Source organism: Apteryx mantelli, chromosome 3, assembly GCF_036417845.1.
Source record: "Apteryx mantelli isolate bAptMan1 chromosome 3, bAptMan1.hap1, whole genome shotgun sequence".
Classification (NCBI taxonomy): Eukaryota; Metazoa; Chordata; class Aves; order Apterygiformes; family Apterygidae; genus Apteryx; species Apteryx mantelli.
The window spans coordinates 93,315,517-93,333,945 of NC_089980.1; the positions used below are offsets into that span (position 1 = coordinate 93,315,517).

At 38.3% G+C, this 18,429-nt stretch overlaps 1 protein-coding gene across 4 annotated transcripts in view; it reads left to right on the forward strand.

Annotated features, from left to right (window-relative positions):
* Positions 1–16,109, forward strand: part of USP45 (ubiquitin specific peptidase 45) — a 65,688-nt gene extending 49,579 nt beyond the window's left edge. For 3 of the 4 annotated variants that reach the window (XM_067293931.1, XM_067293932.1, XM_067293933.1), the window contains exons 12-18: positions 569–625; positions 2,778–2,921; positions 5,618–6,287; positions 6,994–7,091; positions 7,483–7,569; positions 8,025–8,178; positions 9,404–16,109. In XM_067293931.1, the coding sequence (XP_067150032.1) occupies positions 569–625; positions 2,778–2,921; positions 5,618–6,287; positions 6,994–7,091; positions 7,483–7,569; positions 8,025–8,178; positions 9,404–9,534 (1,341 nt within the window). In that variant the 3' untranslated portion in view covers positions 9,535–16,109. The remainder of the gene's footprint in view (positions 1–568; positions 626–2,777; positions 2,922–5,617; positions 6,288–6,993; positions 7,092–7,482; positions 7,570–8,024; positions 8,179–9,403) is intronic. The other variant, XM_067293934.1, reaches the window with a different exon arrangement.
* The last annotated feature ends 2,320 nt before the right edge of the window (positions 16,110–18,429 follow it).

An 18,429-nucleotide genomic window follows, 5' to 3' on the forward strand; every position in this document is an offset into this window, starting at 1 on the left:
TTTGGCTATAATCAATAAGCCTGACTTAAGCTTTCCTGGGAAGTACGAGGTTAGAACTGTCATCTAACTGTCATTAACCAGTCTTATTACTTAGCATTGCACAAGGTCAAACCCTGCACAGAAATGTCCAGGATCAGGAAACTTTGAAAGTTAGTTTTCTACATAATTTCACTGGATTTGCTGCTTCTGCAGTCCAAAAAGTTCTGACCCATCTGCAAGCCCCACGTGACTTCCCAAATGTGCCTGGAGCTCAGAGAAACTGTACCAGTGCTTCTAGGTCCAGTTTGACTCTGCCTAGATGAGCGGCCCGGCCCCTTATTTCTGTCTGCTGAAATTTCTGGTGCAGTGTTCTCCCCTAACTACTGAAGTAAAAGAAAATCAGAGCTACCTTAAAATTAAAAATAGAAAAAATGTTTCTGGGAAGTTCTTCATTGTAATCTGATACATCTTGTAACTAATTAATTTGTTGTATGGTCTTTGATAATAATTAAAAAAAATGGGAGCTACATACTAATCCCATGTATAGTTTTATGTATTTAATACAAAATTTTTCTTTTTTTTCTTCAAGATTTCAACAGTAAAAGAACCTTTCATTGATCTTTCACTTCCTATAATAGAGGAAAGGGTAAGAAACAGAATACCTAATAAATGACTAAAGTTTCCAGTGGACTGTTTTTACATACTTTTATGAAAATGTGTGTTTCTGTGTGTATATACACACAATTTTGATTTTGAGCCTAAAAATGTATGCCTGTCCCTAAATATATGCACTGTTATACTGTCTGTTCTTTATATGGTGTTCATATATACAGACATACATTGTAGTAAATGCATATATTTCTAAATTTGACTAAAGGTGGAACAAATCACCATAGTTAATTACAGTATATGTAGGTCTGAGATTAATTTAATTTAACAGTATTTTTAGTGTGTACATATGAATTGAATGATTGTAAAGTTTTTTTTTTAAAAGGTCCTTCAGAATATTAGATTCTAGCCTATTGGTTTGCATCTAGAGAAATGAGCTGTAATGTTTTAAATGCTGTTAGATTTGCCTAGGACTGAAGTGTATCTAAGGGATGAGATGGTGTAAAAATGGACAGCATTTGAATATTTGGTGTTTTCAGCCATAAACAGTTCACAGAATGCCTCCATTAGCTGCAGAGGAACTGTATGCCTTTTAAGGGGTATGCTCTCTTCCCATGCGGTTTGGGGATTTAATTTAGGAGTGGGGGAGTGGGGTGGGGGTGGTTCTTCCCCCGCCTCGGGTAAATTCACATGCAGTTAAGGAAGAGTATTTAATGTATTCTGTATAAAATGTACTAGTCTCCAAACACCAGTTTTGTCCGTAGGAAGTTTTTCATCTTTGTTGCTGCATGGAGTAGATAGTAGATAGGAATTAAATGTTTAAGTACATTTTGAATATTTGGATCCCTGTGCTTCCCGACTCACGTGGGTAGCATGGGAACTCATGGGTTTTGTTTGAGAGAGATGCCTGCTGGCTCTTAACTATCATTGCACTTATTCCAACATGCATCTGTCTTTGTGGTCATTTCTCTTTGCTTTATAGTCTAGATATGCTGCTGCCATTAATGTGATAGGGGATGCACAGCAGCTCCTTCGTCATGTCACAAGGTGGTAGGATGCACCAGAACTGATTCATGGTGTCACGCTGTCATGCTATGAAGGTTCGATAGCAACGACTGGGACAGTAATATAATAATAATAAAAAAGATGTTTATTTCCTCACACAAGTTCTTGGATTAGTAACATCCATTAAAATAATGCGATTACTAATTTAGGAAGGATAACACAAAACCATCAGTTATAATTTAGAAAGGATAACCTGAAACCGTCGATTACTGCGTTATTAATTGGAAGCACTGCTTATCCCTACTTGAAAGCTTTCTTGTTCACTCTCCTAGTGAGAGGGCTCTCAACCTCGAGGAGTTACCTTAACCCAGCGTCCCAGGAAAAGGGGAGGGGGGGGAATACTCACAGTCCAGCCGGAGAGGATGATCAGGTCACGTTCCCGTCCCTGCTCAAACTCTCCTAGCTCCCAAGTCTCTTTTTATACGGCTGGGGCTCTGGGCAAACACTGCTTTTGCTGACTTTTTGCGAGTTTCGCAATCACAGGACTGTCTGTTTGTCTGCTTGGGAGGACCCTGCTAGCGAGGCAAGACCACAACACCTCCGTATTGCTTCTCCCCTCCCCGGGGGTCCGTGCGGATTCCAGGTGGCAGACCTCTTCAGTCTTGTTAGTGCTGCCATTCCGCAGCCTTGCGCATATCAGTCCTTGCACATATCGGTTGGTAGACGACTTTAGTCCTGTTAAGTCCTCTGTTCAACAGCTTTGCGCAGTCAGCTCTTGTGCTATCAGTTCTTCTGCATATCAATTGACAAACTTCAGTCCTGTTAACTCTTCACTCGCCCGTCACATGGGGAACTGTGTCCCCTTTGGTAAATCAACATCTCATATAGCTACATATATGCTTATATGATGCTAGAATAGATTATTAGGGATATTTTCTGTACAGAAACTTTGTAATACTTCAGTTTCTTGTGGCTCTCAGTGGATCCTTCAAAGATGTTGACAGTATGATATGTAAAATCAAAAGCAGTCTTGTATCACAAGTCAGGGGCTAGCTAATTAGGTTTATGTAGGTTAATATTTTCTGAATTAAAGAGAAAACCCTACATTCCTCTTTTCTGTGGGTTGCAAAGGAACAAAAAGTTTGTATACTTAATTTCCTAAATCATACTGTCTAATTTCTTAGGTTGCAAAACCTGTGCCTTTGGGAAGGACAAGTAAAGGTAAAAGTGTACAAGAAGCAGATCTTGGTCAGTATAACTGTTCTTCTATCACTACACTGAATAATCAACCAAAAATTGTCAAGAAACACCCTTTAACAAAAGATAAGGTAAGAATTTAATACCCTCACTAGACAGTCATAAGTTTTTTCTGAAGTTTGTAGGGCTACAGGGGTGGGAATTTTGACAGCTAACTGTTTTATTTTTCATATGTCTGATGTGGATTTGTTTTAAAATATTTAGGTTGTTATTAGAAATGTGAGAAATGACAGTCATTGAGAAACCATTTGCTTTTCAGTTATGTGGTCTCATTTTTAAGGAGGAAAAAAATCTGCAAGTTAGTTTTAATTCATGTTGCTTTTGTTTTTGTTGCCCTCTCTGCTTTTGCTGTCCTCCCAGTTTTTTTCTGGCTGCAGTCACAAAAACTGTAACACTGGCTAAAAGAGCAGGCGAGTCTGCGTTAGTGCCATTTGAGGGATTAGTTGGCAGGGGGTGCAACAAAAATAGCGCGGCCAGCAGAGTCTCTTGGAGACTGAGAGCATGATTTCAGTGATGCTCTTGGCCTTCAGTAGCCCAAGGGTTGGGGAGTTCAGTTCAGCCAGTTATGCCTCTTCATAGGGTTCTTCCTGATGGTGGCAAAGGGTTCTGTAAATATGCCACCCTAACAGAATGGAGAGTTGTACATATTAGCATTTACAGATTAAGAGAAATCTGTAATAAGTATTGTGCACATATATTATTCTCAACAAAAACATGACAAAGGCTCTTGGTTATTATTAACATTATTTTCTTTAATAAGCTTTATCTTCCTTACAGGGTTATGCAGTTAATTAGAATCTGTAATAGAGGAGACACAGCAATTTCCAAAATAGCGTGTGACAGTGTTAATGGTACATACAAATGTGATTACTGAGATGTTTTCAAAATTAAGAAATAATTCAGATTTTGAAAGCTTTTTACTGACTCTAGTATAGATTCAATAAACTAGACTAGATAGAATAAAAAGGAGACAACAACTCTGCTTTCAATAAGAATGGATAAAATGAGCTACTAGGTATGTCCGTCTAATTGATGAGGCTTGTAATTTCCCCCTTCCCCTTCATCTTTTCAGACATTCTGTGTCATTACTTTCATCTTTCTGAATGATTTTAGTTGTAATGTGTCCGTCCTGCAGTAAATCTTTTAATCCAAAACAAACAGTTGTTGAATTCAGTTAGTGTTTGTTGATATTCTGTGACTTCAGCTCATCTGTTCATAAGTTTACTTGTGAAAACGGGGGGTATCTAGTTGGTAGTTTTGCAGATTCAGAGTATCTAAACGCTGGTTGCTAGGCTTTTCTCCTGAAATGGAGAACTTCACAATATTAAGAGTTCTTTTTTACAACTGTTTGCATAATACCTCTGAGCTCTAACAGTAGTTCAGAAGTTCCTCTCTCTCTTCTATACCTATTAAAAAAAAAAAAGAAAAAAAAGGCAAGCTTAACTGAGACAAGAAATAGTCCTAATGGAAAATAGTGTTTTGGCTTGTTAATGAAAATTTTTTAAATTATTCTTTGCTAAATTATTCACTTGCTTTTAAGTTTAAGGCCTTAAATTATGAATGCTTATGTTATTTCCCTCTTTAAGAAAATATTTAGGAATGTGTCTGTCACATTGACTTCAGTTGGACTTAAGTTCTTGCTTAAAGTTTAAAACTGAGTCTGTTCCTGAATTGAAGCCTGTGGTGTATATTTAAGGAACAGAATAACCAAAGAAAGATCTTAAATGCCTGCAAGTTAAGTGCTTGTAGTTAAGTGTCTATTATTTAGGTACCTGTGAGCTAGACTGGAATCCAAAACCTCAAGCTTTAACTGTAATGCATATATACAGATAGGTAACAAAGACAATCCAGAAACCTTCTCTACTAAATGAGAAGCTTCCTAAAGATAGTCAGTAGGAAATCCTAAACACAAAGCCATGTCTAAAATTTCACCCTTGCTGCAGCTCAGGCACATGATCAGGTCTGCAGGAGGGGATTGCTGTCAACTCAGTTTCTGTGCTATGAAAGCAGCCTGTGAAAATTAGTCTGTCTAGTCTGTTCTGCAAAGGCACTGATATACTATAAGTAGTACTGTGCATCACTTTTTTTTTCTGTTTAAAAAGATATCTTTGAAGTAGTTCCAAAAAATGGGAGATGCAAGTGCAGGGCTGCTGACACTTGGAGGGGATTCCTGCTCCTCTTTAGGAATGTACCTAGTTGTAGTATTTTTCTGTGGCAACAAAGTTGTTTTTCTTCTTGCAATCTGTCTTGATTAAAAAAAAAAAAAAAAAACTCCAGACAATGTAAAATTTACAAATTAATAAACATATTGCCAGGGACAGTTTATTTACTTCCAAGACAAGCGCCTAGGTGGGTGAGATGAAATTTCTTTTGGGGGTGCTAATTTTCATCAGCTAAGGCCTCTAAAGGGAGGCAACAGTGACTAGCTTAAACTTGAGTATTTTTAGATGCTTAAACTAGATTAAATGAATACTAGTTTGAATGTGCCATCCACAGCTGTCACACAGTGAATGTAATTAGCTGTGGAAAGTATTGATCTCACAATAAGCATATTGCTCTTAGCTGACTGGTTTATAGTTTCTAATCCTAAATTGGTTTAAAAAGATCTTAAAGAGATCAAGTTGCTTAAACATGTGTGAAAAGGAGAAGATAAAAAAATAGGCTTAATTGACTTTGAATTTGCCATGTTTCAAAAGTTATAATAGATCACAAATATTTTTCCTGTTTCTCCCCTATATTAACAAAATAATAATGCCATAATTTACAGAATCAATTGAACCAGGAGAGAAGGCTTGCCAGAAAAGCTTCCTCTAATGAAGAAGAAAGAAGTCCTGTTATCATGCAGGAAAAAAACAGAAAGCTGGAGTCAGAAGGCAGCTCTGGCATTTTGTACTCCAAAGACACAATTGCTGAATCTGCTGTAAATGGGAGTCAGACTGATGGCAGTGAGAAAGAAGCCAGTCGTTCTGAAAGCAGCTTTGATGCAGACAGTGAAGCCTCAGAAAGCGAAAGTGCTCCTAAGCAAACAGGTTTTAGCTCATCCAGCACCGTGTCTGGTTTGCACGTTAACCACATAAATGTTAAAATGCCACACAACAAACCAAGTGACAGTAATGACGAGGTGATTTCCTGTGCCATATCCCAACTCAGCTTCTGTGATACTATAAATGAAGATGAAAAACCTAGCCATGGTGACCCAGCATTAAGTTTATCAAATAATTCTGTGTTCTCAGTGGAAAAATCCGCTTTATCCCCAAACCCACAAAACGCTTTCCAGACGCTTTCTCAGAGTTACATAACTAGCTCCAAAGAATGCTCTGTTCAGTCCTGCCTTTACCAGTTTACCTCTGTAGAGCTATTAATGGGGAACAACAAGCTTTTGTGTGAGAGCTGCACAGAAAGGAAACAGAAGTATCAGAAGAAAGCCAACTCCACAGGTAATGTGCTAATATCTGCCAAAACAAAATGATAAACATGACAAACAAAATCTCCTCTCAGAACCTGTAGTCACTGCTGTTTCATTGCTCCAGCATCAGGCTTCCCCCTTGTGGCTAAACAGAAAATGTCTCCCCAAGCAAAACTTGCTTTTAACCACTTAAAACTTAATCCTGCAACAAATCTAAATTTTATTTTAGAATGTAATCGTAAATGTAACATAGAATTTATTTTGCAACTTTTCTTTAGTTTTATACAATGACAATAACTTAAAGATGACTTTAAGGTGGATAGGCTCATCATTTGTTGTTAATCTTTTCTGCTGTTTACATGGTCCTTACAATCCTGGCAGCTTTGAAATAAATGCTGTAATATTCAGCTGCAATTTACGTTTGTAAAGAAGAAGCGGAAAAAAACTTTTAAAGAGTTGGAAGATGAGATAGAGTTGGAGATGAAATAGAATTGTTTTCCTTTATATTTGTGTAGTCCAAACAGACAATTAGTGTTCATTGAGCAAGAAAAACAATTTAAATAAATGAGAAAGAAACTTATAAAATAAATTGGGCAACTTCTTTGAAGTACAGTAATTATAGAAGGTGAATTAAAAATCATTGCAACATAGATCTATTCTGTCAGCTATTTAAAAAATGCTTTCATTCTGGCTGCTCTCACCTTTAAAAATTGTGATTTCGATATTCCTAAATACAGAAAAGAAAACAGAAGGTATTTATACAAATGCTCGGAAACAGCTGCTGATTTCTTCAGTTCCTGCTATTCTTATTCTCCATCTGAAAAGATTCCACCAGGTAAAAGGCCATCTTGTATATTCCTCTGCCACACTGGTGGACAAGCAATTTATTACCTAAGTGTTATTGTGCGTAACTATTTGCTTTATATATGGAGAAATGGTAGAGACACCATTTATTTCTGTTCTGAAACATGCTTATGTTTTTTTGAATCTCTCATACCTTCAGAATGTGCATTTAGCCTTTCAGATATATCCATGGAAACCTCTTACGCTTCCATTATGTTTGTATGTAGTGTGTACTGTATTGAAAACGTAACAAAGAATGTTTAAGAAAGAAACAAATTTTATTCTTGGTTATGGTTTATTTTAATAGTACAGTAATACACTTAGCTTTAAAAAGCTTCTAGGAAAAATATTTACCTTAGTCTTTATTTTTTTTTCTTTTGAAGGCTGGTTTGAGTCTACGAAAAGTAAACAGGCATGTGGATTTCCCACTGGTTTTAGACTTGGCACCGTTTTGTTCTGCTTCTTGCAAGGTACACATTTTTAAATTGATTTTTATTGTACTTCAACAGTTGCTGTTGTCCTGAGCACAAGTTAAACTGGATTGATTTTATTACTATTATTCCTTTCTTTCCCAGAGAAATTGTATATTGAATGCTTTAGAATAATATACTGAGATCAGAATCTTAACTGACTGAATTCATTGATATGAATGGATTGATGTTATCTAGTACCAGTTAAGCTATGGTACCCTGACTGTTTTACTGCATCTAACAGCATTCAGGACAAGTATTGCTGCTTCCATGGTAACTGGACTCAGTTAGTAGACTTTTAAGTATTCTTAATGGATTTACTTCACCAGTGGAAATGCTGTAGCTGCCTGTTTGCCTCTTTTAAAATAATATTGTTCAAAGCTAATTAAGATATCTGTAACAAAAATCCATCATGAAATAATTCATTCTTATTTTCTGTGTTTCTTGGAATACAGAATGTTACAGATGGTGCAAGAGTGCTATATAGTCTTTATGGAATAGTGGAGCACAGTGGGTCAATGAGAGGTGGTCACTATGCAGCATACGTCAAAGTCAGGACACCCTCCAAGAAACTACTGGAGCATATTTCTACCACTAAAAATATTCTAGGTATGTACAACAGAACCTCCTTTCTCTGTGAGTAAAACCAAAATCAGCCACTGGCTACAACTCCTTAGCTTTAATCAGATTTATAGCAAGTAATTATTTTGGCTCAGAATAGATTCAGTTATTTGTATGGCCACACAAATCCTTTTTGTTATGTTACACCCAGTACATAATATACTTCTATATTAACTCCACTTAGAGCTGAGCAAATAATGGAATTTTGGTTCAGTTAAACAGAAAACTGATTGAAAGAAATCATCTTTTTTCCTAGTCACAATTATTCACTCAGATGAGTAGTTATGTCTCCTAAAATGTAACTATTTTGGCAAATTTGGTGTTTGAAAATACCAGTGCAAGAACTGAACCCACAACAATTTAATTTAAAAGTTCCTTTTTTCAGCATCTTATCTATCATAGGTATGTTAGGGTTGGAAAACTTTTAATGCTTACAATTCTGGAATACTCTGGTTTAATGTAGCAATCAAGATGCTTTTTCATGGAGGACATAAAATTTGTCATGGGGATTCTGTTGGTGTTTTGAAAAGAGCACACCTGTTCTTATTAGTATGTTTTGGATATTGTGGAATGAAATAAGATTCTAAGATAGAATCTGTTTGTGAATGATTTATGGAGGCAAGGCTGTTGAGTTGTCACAATAAGGTAAATGTATTTACTGTTTCCCTTCATGGGTAAACATGGGGAGAGGGAGAACCAAGCACATACTTTGCCTCTCCTGTGTAGTATCACTTTGCATTTGAAGCGTATCTCCCAGAAGTACAATATTTTTAAACAGAGGTCTCCCTCAGTCCTATGTTTCCCTTGTTCATTCCTTGAATGATTATTAGAATTGATTCAATCCTTTCTGTGTTCCTCATTTGCTACTGGTCAGCTTCTGAAATAAGATTTTTCCATGTCAGAACTGGTCCTGGGTGCTAGCATAACTTAATGTTAAAACTCAGTAAGCTATACTTGAAATGTCTTTGGCTTTTTGAATAAATATGAAAAAAAGTGATGGCAGTGTAAATTTATAAGCATTATCTTTCACCAGTTTCTCTTACGGCATTCTTTGACATGTAAATTTCAAACAAACTATAAATACTGAATTGCACTTAAGTCATGAGTTACCCTTGTGGTTAAAAGTGTTCTCAGTTTTTGAGATATCCATCGTCTTTGTTTGATGATAAAGTGAAAGACAAGAAATATGACAGACTTTGTTTTTGCATTTCAGGTTTAAAAGAAGCTGTGGGAGCATCAGCAGGACAGTGGGTATATGTTAGTGATGCTCATGTTCAGGTGGTTCCAGAATCACGAGTACTAAATGCACAAGCCTATCTGCTTTTTTATGAAAGAATATTATAATTTTCACTGGTTAAAATTAAAAAATGGTAGTGGTTATTTAGTCTATTTTATTTAAATGCTACAGTGGTAACAGTACCTGTAAATATTGTGCCTTTATCTTGTAGAGAATTTATCATATGTTGACTCTGAAGTTCAGTCAAGCTATTACAAATATCTGAATGGTTCTTTTAAAATATGCACTTTGCCAAACATTTAAAATTCCTGAACTCATTAAAATACAGTACAGTTAGGATGTGAGATGATGTCCTATCCTAGTGAAGTCAGTGGAAAGTTTGTTCTCGATTTTAATGAAGATAAGCTTTCGCCCATAGTTCTAGAACAGTAAAGAATAAAAATCTTGATAGTGTTAAGTGCCTGGATTTCCTGGTGTACAGTAACAATATAAAGTATTTCATCTTCTTTGGGATTTAGTCCAGACCCTTCCCATCACCGGGTTGGGTGTCTGCTGTTAAGACTTCTGCAAATAAAAACATGTCAAAGCACATTGCTTCCAGATGTAACTAATGGAAAGCAGTGCTTCCAGAATGGAGTTATACCAGATGTCTCTGGGTAATGCTGCAGTGTAATTTCCTGATATATTGTTGGGAAAAGACTGGGAAAATATAGCTTCTGCAATGTGACCATGAATCTTCAGATACCCAGTGCCCTCTGAGCTGTCTTCAACTGGCACTAGTATAGAAACTTACTCCTGTTTTAGTATAAATATATACTACTGTGGTGTGCATGTATATATCCTCTGGGATATATGTATATCTCTCTCTATAGGGATACATATATACACACATACAATATATATGCACACCATAAATCCATCAATAGATATTGTCATTTTACCTACTACAATAGAAGAATTGCAAATACTTCTATATTTAGTAAATTTTCTAATTCATATTATGACACATGTACAGCATATAGTAAGCTTGTGTATGAATATATATGGAGTTTTCAAGTATAACTGGGTAATTCTTTTACTTTTGGTTCTAAACATTAATTTGTTTATCTGTTCCTGAATACTCTTCTCACAGGAGTAATAAACTATAAATTATTTTTGCACTGTGTGAGTTGGAGAGTAAATGATAACTCTTGCCCTCTGATGCATGTCTGGACCTCCCTTTGTCATCAGCGGAGGACAACACAGCTTGTTCCTATATGCTGACTCCTGTCCATACTGTGATTGCCCTGTTTGAGTTCTTTCTTCTTTTGATAATTTCTCACTTCTGTCCCAGATAGTAATACATACAGTACATTTGAAGGCCAAAACCTCATGCAGTTATGTGATAATTCATTCAATAAGCAGTTACTTAAATACAATTTACAGTTTAGATGCATCTTGTCCAACTTACTCTTTGGTAAAGAAAAACCTGTGTTAACTTCTACTTGCTATTTTCATTTATAGAAACACTTTTTTTCATGGTGAAAAACCTTGCTGTCCCTTTTACCATCTGTACCACGTCATCATACCCTACTTACACCTCTCTTAAATATTCTAGTCCTATTTCAGAGCTACATCCCACCTGCATTTATCTTTTAGTGTAAGAAAATAACAAAATCTGCCATAGCTACATTTGCTTAGAGATAGCAATCAGGCTGCTGAGATATGCTCTACAGCCACACTACTTGTACATACTTGCGCAGGCACTGAGGAGGGTTAGACCATACAAGTGAGTGCAGAAACAAATACAGTGAGCCCCTGGTCACACAGGATTTTATTTTCCAAAGGAAAAAAGCCCTTTGGGATAGGTCAAAGTTAGGCCATGTATTTTAGCCAACCCAGGCATTTCTTCCCTCCACAGATTAAAATTATCAGTTTACCTAAAAGAAGTAAAATTCAGAGAAATCAGTCAACTTTAGCCATCTGCATTCAAACTAAATGCACTGAACCAGAGTCTGCACTAAAAAAGAAAAAATCATGTTTAGTTTGGAGTTAACATATTTACTAATTTTCTTTTTTACCTCTTTACCGTCTCATACCCTTCCCCCACCTACACACACCTCCCTCATCTTTGTATATAGCTGGCCAAAACTCAAAAATAGTCCTGGCCAAGAATCACAGCAAATACAGGCCAGGTTTCACTTCTGTGACACAATCAACTTCATCGATCACTGATGAGCTGTATTTAGATCTACCTTAAAGCAGGCAGATGGACTGAATGACACCCTGAAGTTCCTGATTTTGCTGATTTCTGAGAGTTTAAAACTACTGAACTTATATATGTATCTGTATTAACCTCCTACTTTTTAACCTATAACTACACTCTAGAGTGCAAGACTAGGAGAGAAACAGAACAAGATTTTCTTAATCTGTGGGGGGTATTTTAATGCTATTTTCAGGAAAGTCCTGTTGAGGTGATCTTCACTTCTCTTTAATCAGAGTTCATCATACTGTTTAGGCTGCCTAAATTTTCTTCCCATGAAAAATGGACATACTGATTAGGATGCCATGAAAGATATTGGCAGGATTTTCTCATTAACACACCAGAAACATTTTCTTGCTATTACGGTATTTTATAGAAGCTGGGGGGAAAATGACATGAAAAAAAGCTAGTATCTTTATCCAAGATGGTCATCACTGCTGCTCCTGGATGATGCTACCTGAGTTGAAATAAAAAACAGTGGTAGCAGCAGCTCCAGTAAGTTCAGAGTCAGAAACAGGTATGAAACTTCTGCAGGAAAAAGCATTCTGTAAAAATGAGGGCAACAGATGCAGCTGTGGCTTTAGAATGAAGAACTTGGAATGATATCCACACCTTTAGTTTTGTATCCACACCTAAAGTTTTGTATCTCTGAGTGTATCCCTTAAGACCACAGTTTCTTGTGGTAAACTCTGGCTCTGGCTTGTGTTGTACACAAATATGAATGTAGAAGACCTGTTATAGTTGGCACATTCTTTATCAGGAATTGCAAAAATTGCAAAAACTGCAAAAAAAAAGTTCAGAGTGTTCCAGGAGAACAGGGATGTGCATCCTACATTTGCTAAAGTGTTGAACACATTTCTAGAGTCTATTTATGAAGTCTAGGAGCTCTTAGTTTCCCACAACTGCCAAAGGTGTGCACACTACTGTAAAGTTATGGGGTTTTAGAGTTTAACTGAAGGGCTCAAACATTTCAGACTCTCCTTGAAATCTCTTCTACTACTAGACTAGAAATCGATTCAGGCCTACAGTACCTGCTCTTCATATACCATAATGTTATATTTTTGCAGAAAAAGTGCGGTAGTCTACTCCACCAGGGCCCCGATGTTTTCTTCAGCCTCATCTGGGTTTTACATTTTGGGGTCTCCTTAAGCCTCTGTGTACATGCCTTTTCTTTCACCCATCCTTAATCATAAAATAATGTCTCCTCATCCCATCACTTGGGTTGCTTGAACTAGCAGAACTCTACCTGGAAGAGGTACTGTAATCATAGTCCTACCTCTCCCTACCATCATACTGGTTCTACCTACAGATGGCAATACAGGTATCTGAGAAAAGCTGTGACTCCCGAGCAGTTCTCTGTTGCCCAGTCACCAGACAGTGCCTTTAAAACAAAGAAAAAGAAAACAAAGTAAATAGTTCCACAAGCTTCACTAAGTAAACCTAATTTATGAGAAGTGTTTGATTTGTAATGGAACAACTGGAACCCCATGAAAAGTTTCCCCATAGCTGAGGCATCAAAGATGGCTCTTATCAGCTGAGGAAGGTGTCACGCTACGACAGTTTGATAGTAACAACTGAGACAGTAATATAATAAAAAACCTATGTTTACTTCCTCACGCAAGCTCTTAGGTTAGTAACATCCATTAAAATAATGCGATTACTAATTTAGAAAGGATAGCCCGAAAGGATAGCCCAAAATCGTCGATTATTGATTCAAAAGGATAGCGTGAAATCATCGATTACTGATTTAGAAAGGATAATCCGATACAATGCAATTACTGATTTAGAAAGGATAACCCGAAATAGTCAGTTACTGCACTAGTAACTGAAAGCACTGCATATCCCTACTTGAAAGCTTTCTTGGTTCACTCTCTTAGCGAGAAGTCTCTCAAATTCGAGGAGTTACTACTTGCAAGCTTTTGGTTCACTCTCTTAATGAGAGGGCTCTCAACCTCGAGGAGTTACCTTAACCCAGCGTCCCAGGAAAAGGGGAGGGGGGGAAATACTCACAGTCCAGCCGGAGAGGATGGTCAGGTCACATTCCCATCCCTGCTCAAACTCTCCTGCTTGGTGACCCTTTTTTATGCCTGGCTGGGATTCTGGGCAAATGTCATCTATCCTGATTCATGCATAGTTGCCTATTCTTAGAGCTGCTTCTCATTGGCCTTTTTTTTGCTTTATTATTCGTTTCCTGCCCCTTCCTGATATGCTAATTAGGAGGGGGTGTGTGAGATAATATTAAAATAGGGTGTAATGAGCTGAAGGTTATCGTGGGTCAGAGTTAAGTTCTGTGATCATGGTCTTTTGCTCCTTGAGAAACGGGGAGGTGGACTGCAATGTCTTCACATAGCTTCCTCCTTCGTCTCGTTTGTCTCGCCACCATCTTCATGTAGACAGCTTGACCCGACCACGCTCATTACTCAATCCTTAACTTCTCCAATTTCATTGATTTATGGGCTCATAATAATAATTTTGAGACGGTCTTTAGTACCCAAGTATCCTTTTTTATACGGCTGTGACTCTGGGCAAATACTGTTTTCGCTGACTTCTGCAAGTTTCATAACAACAGGGCTGTTTGTCTGTTCGGAAGGACCCTACTAGCCTCTGCAGGTCCATGCAGACTCCTTAGTTGGCAGACTTTTTCAGTCCTGTTAACCCTTTCACTCGACAGTAAGAAATCAGTCCAGATTGTATAGTCTTTCCCCTCAGAAAGAACTTTATCTTTGGATCTATAGCATTATGCTAAATTTGGATGAAGATGGCAAAAAAGTCATGTGGAGGAAAATTATTGTACTGACCTGTCTACACCAACATACAGACAGACAGCATGTTTACATAAGCCTGTTCTCCTAAGAAAGTGGGCTGCAAATACACAGTGCTGAAGAAAAAAAATTAAGAAGCTTCTCTGCCCAAAATGCATGCACTGTAATTGTCTTTGTTTAGAAAATGAAATTACATTTTGCCAAATGTTCTTCCCCTACTCCCATCTTCACCTTCAGGGTGTATGAATAAAGTGCCCTTACTTACGAATTTCAAGTGGTAGCAGATGAGAATGGTTTATAAAATCATTAAAAGGCTGAAATGTCTTAACTTCACCATTTGCTTCTCTTTTGAACTTTTTTTATACTAACACAAACTGAATCTAAAGGGATGTGAAATTAATGCATCTACATTCTCAAATTAACCCATTATAGAATTCTTATTTGAACATATCAGTAACAAGCTAATATTTGGAAATGAAAAATTTCTTGAAGAGAAACTTCAAGATGTATTGAAGTGAGGACAAAGAAAGCATTTGAATACAACTTTTATGTTAGGAAGAATTAGCAAATATAATACTAACGTGGTTTTGGCTGTACCCTATACACATTTATGTATGTTGGGATGGACATGAGAAGGATGTCATTAATTTTCAGTAGAAACAGTTCAGTCTAATTATTTTAATGGGTTATTTTTGCTTCTGTATCTATATACTCTGTTTTAGGGTATCATTTTGCCTGTTGTTTTAGGTGCGTGTATCTCTCCCCTTAGTGTATAAATGGCAGAAATAATGAGAAAGTGATTATTCAAAAAGATTAAACATCTATTTTTTCCTATAAACTGAGTTTATAAAATATATTTATTTTCAGACAGAAGTCTGTTAGCGCAAGTCAAAACACTTCCTTTGTATAACATTACATAAAAAATCTAAATGAATTCACTTTTTATAATAAAACAAATGGAATTCATTGCAACTATTCTAAAATGGCTTGGCAATCATTCTATTTATATAAAATTAAATACTTCTGTCTTCATTGATAGCAGTACCAAGCCAGTATTTTTAAGTGTTAAGAATGTTTCTTCCATCTATTGCAGCTTCCAATATTTTTGTAATACAAAACATGCAGGTGCAGTACTGCTTTTAAAAGAGAACAAAAAGCATTTACTTTGAGTATTTTTATGACTTTTTAATACCTCATTGCTTCGCTCTATTAAATTTTTGTTTTTGAATTGCATAACCTGGGACTGCAATGAATTCTGTGTCTTGAAATCTCTATGTCAATGGCACCAATTCCCTATTTAGCCATTTTACAAAGTCAGGTTCTGATTCTGTTATCTGCTTGGGGATAATCCCTGAAGTGCTCATATGTGGTTGCACAACTGGAAATCTATATAATCAAAAAAATTGTTGCTAAGTCTGAAATACTCTGAGCAATAAATTAAATACATTAAAGTTTCACCTTGTTTTTGTTCATTTACTCTTACAGGGCCTTAGATGGAGATTCTGCTTATAAGAAAGAACACCAAAAAAGGTCTGATTATTTTTCCAATCTATCTTAGGTACTTTCATGAGTTTCTCAGAATAGAGGTGCCACTTATTTTCTATTCATTTTGTCTTTTACATCTACAGTATATATTATTTGACAGCTGTATGAATAAAATATCCAACCATTTGAAAAACTGTATTGTCTAATTCTAAGCTGTATGTTGTACAGTTGAGTTCACAAAGCTGCTGCTTTTTTTTTTTTTTTAACTAAAGAAAGAATTTTTTTCCTTTCACCTTGTGTGACAACATCACTGCACCTGGAAGAGTTCCCCAGATGAGTCCATATCCTTGAAAGCTTAAGCTACACCACTTGTTTCCCACTGCCTTACCATCTATGGCATTGCTCATAGACTATGAGACAGTTTGTTCCCTTTACAAAAACAGAGTCTTGTAACCCTGTGGTAAATAAGACCAGGACCTACACCAGATCCCTCCCATCCCCAGTTTCACTAGTAGCTTAAAGCTTGTCCAAGCATGAAGTACCACTCCAAGTTCCCAGTTGTGCATCAGGGGACACGGCACATACTTGAGACTTCCAAACCATTTTTGTTCATGGAAAGCATTCTTGATCTAGCCATTTCTTACAACACAAAGAGAGAGAAGTCTAGACTACCTCAGTTAATAATAATATACAGCATAAATGGCACCAACAAATCTTAAAAATAAAACCACTAAATGAAGTAAAGCGCAAATTTCTTGAAACTTTGAATTTTCTATACATTTATAAAAGTTAATTTATTCTGTTAATCCATGTCAGTATTAATGTTGCTTTACCAATGATGAAACAGATTATGGATGTTTTATGCATTTTCTTCAGATGAAGTGAAGGAAGTAATCATAGTGGCAAGTAATATACTGGCTAATGAAAATTTCTGTTCCACAAAAAGCAATGCAACCACTAATATTAATTCCTTTGCCGGTGAAATCAGCCCACTGTTCATACAAGAAGAGCTGTTTACCAAAGATGATTTTGATTCATCTTCACACTTGAGAATACAGCGATCATAATATCAAAGGTAAATTTCATGGGAACACAAAGTTTAATTTAAATATTCTGAAACTATTGAATTTTTAATATTTAAATGATTATTAAAACAATTAAAACTACTTATAAACTACCCTCCTCAATGAGGACTCCAAATATACATACATTGACTTATTTAGATACCACTCACATCCTGCAACTATGCAGGATGAGATATTCATATATTTTAATGCAATGTCACCACTGAGAGTTATATTCGCTTAATGTAACGTATATAACTTACTTTTAGGCAAGGCTAATCACAACACATTCACATGTCTGAGAGGGGAATGACAAGTCTGAGTCAGCGTTGGCAGATTGCCCCAGGCAAAAAAGCTACCATGCAATGAGACAGACAAACCTACAAAAAATTTGATCTTTTGAAGTTTGCAATCATCTAAATGAATTAAAATGAACGCGTGACTACATAAATTGACATTACTGCCAATACCTTACGCCCACATAAAGCCCTTATATACTTGTTCAGAGGCGTTATCTAGTCGTTCAGACCGTATTCTCCGGCCAGCAGGCTCAGTCGAGGCCATACGGCTGCGGAGCTCCCACGGCGCAGCTCGGGTTAAGGCGCGGAGGAGGGAAGTTTAACGCCGGTGGCTTCTGGCCGCTGCGGCAGCCGCCGAGGCGCCCCGTGCCGGCGGCCCATCACGGAGAGCGGGGCTCGGAGCGGCACAAACCACACCGCCACGCCGCAAAACGACTGCGTTTTTTCCCTTAACGGCTGCAGCCGCCCAGCAAAGCCACCGATTTGCCTCAAGCAGATCGAAGCTCGGTGCCAAAAGGGTCTTTTTATTCCCCTCGCCACCGAGGCAGCCCCGGGGCGGACCCGAAGGCGAGAGGCCGGGGCGAGCGCGGCTCCCCTCGGCCGCCGCCCCTCCCCGCTGCGCGCAGCCCCCGCGGGCGCTCGCAGCCCCGCGGCGGGCGCCCTCCGCGTTACCGCTCGAGACGGTGGTTTCCGCCGAGGGCCCCCCGCAGGTCCTGGCCAGCAGCGCAGCGCGGCGCGCAGGGCCGAGGACGCGCCTCAGCCGCCGCTGGTGACCGTTGGTCGCGGGGGCGCGCGCGGGGCGGGGCCGGGCCGCCGTTGCCGGGCGCAGGTGCGCGGCGAAGGGGAGGAGAGAGGCGCCGGCCGAGCACGGACGCGCCCCGCCGTGCAGAGGAGGCGCCGGCCGCCCGGGGCCGCTCTCCCCGCGGAGGCGGAGGCTAGCGGGAGCGCTCTCCCTCCCTCCCTCCCTCCCTCCTTTCCCCCCGCCGCGGCTGCCATGGAGAACGAGGAGCGACAGGAACTTGTGTGGCTGCCCTCAGTAAAGATGGCGGCTGCTGGGCGTCGCCTGGCCGCTGCCTGAGGCCAGCCGCTAGCCCCTTCCCGCCGGGGAAGGGGGCAGGGGAGGAGTACGCCGCCTGCCTGCGAGCCCTCA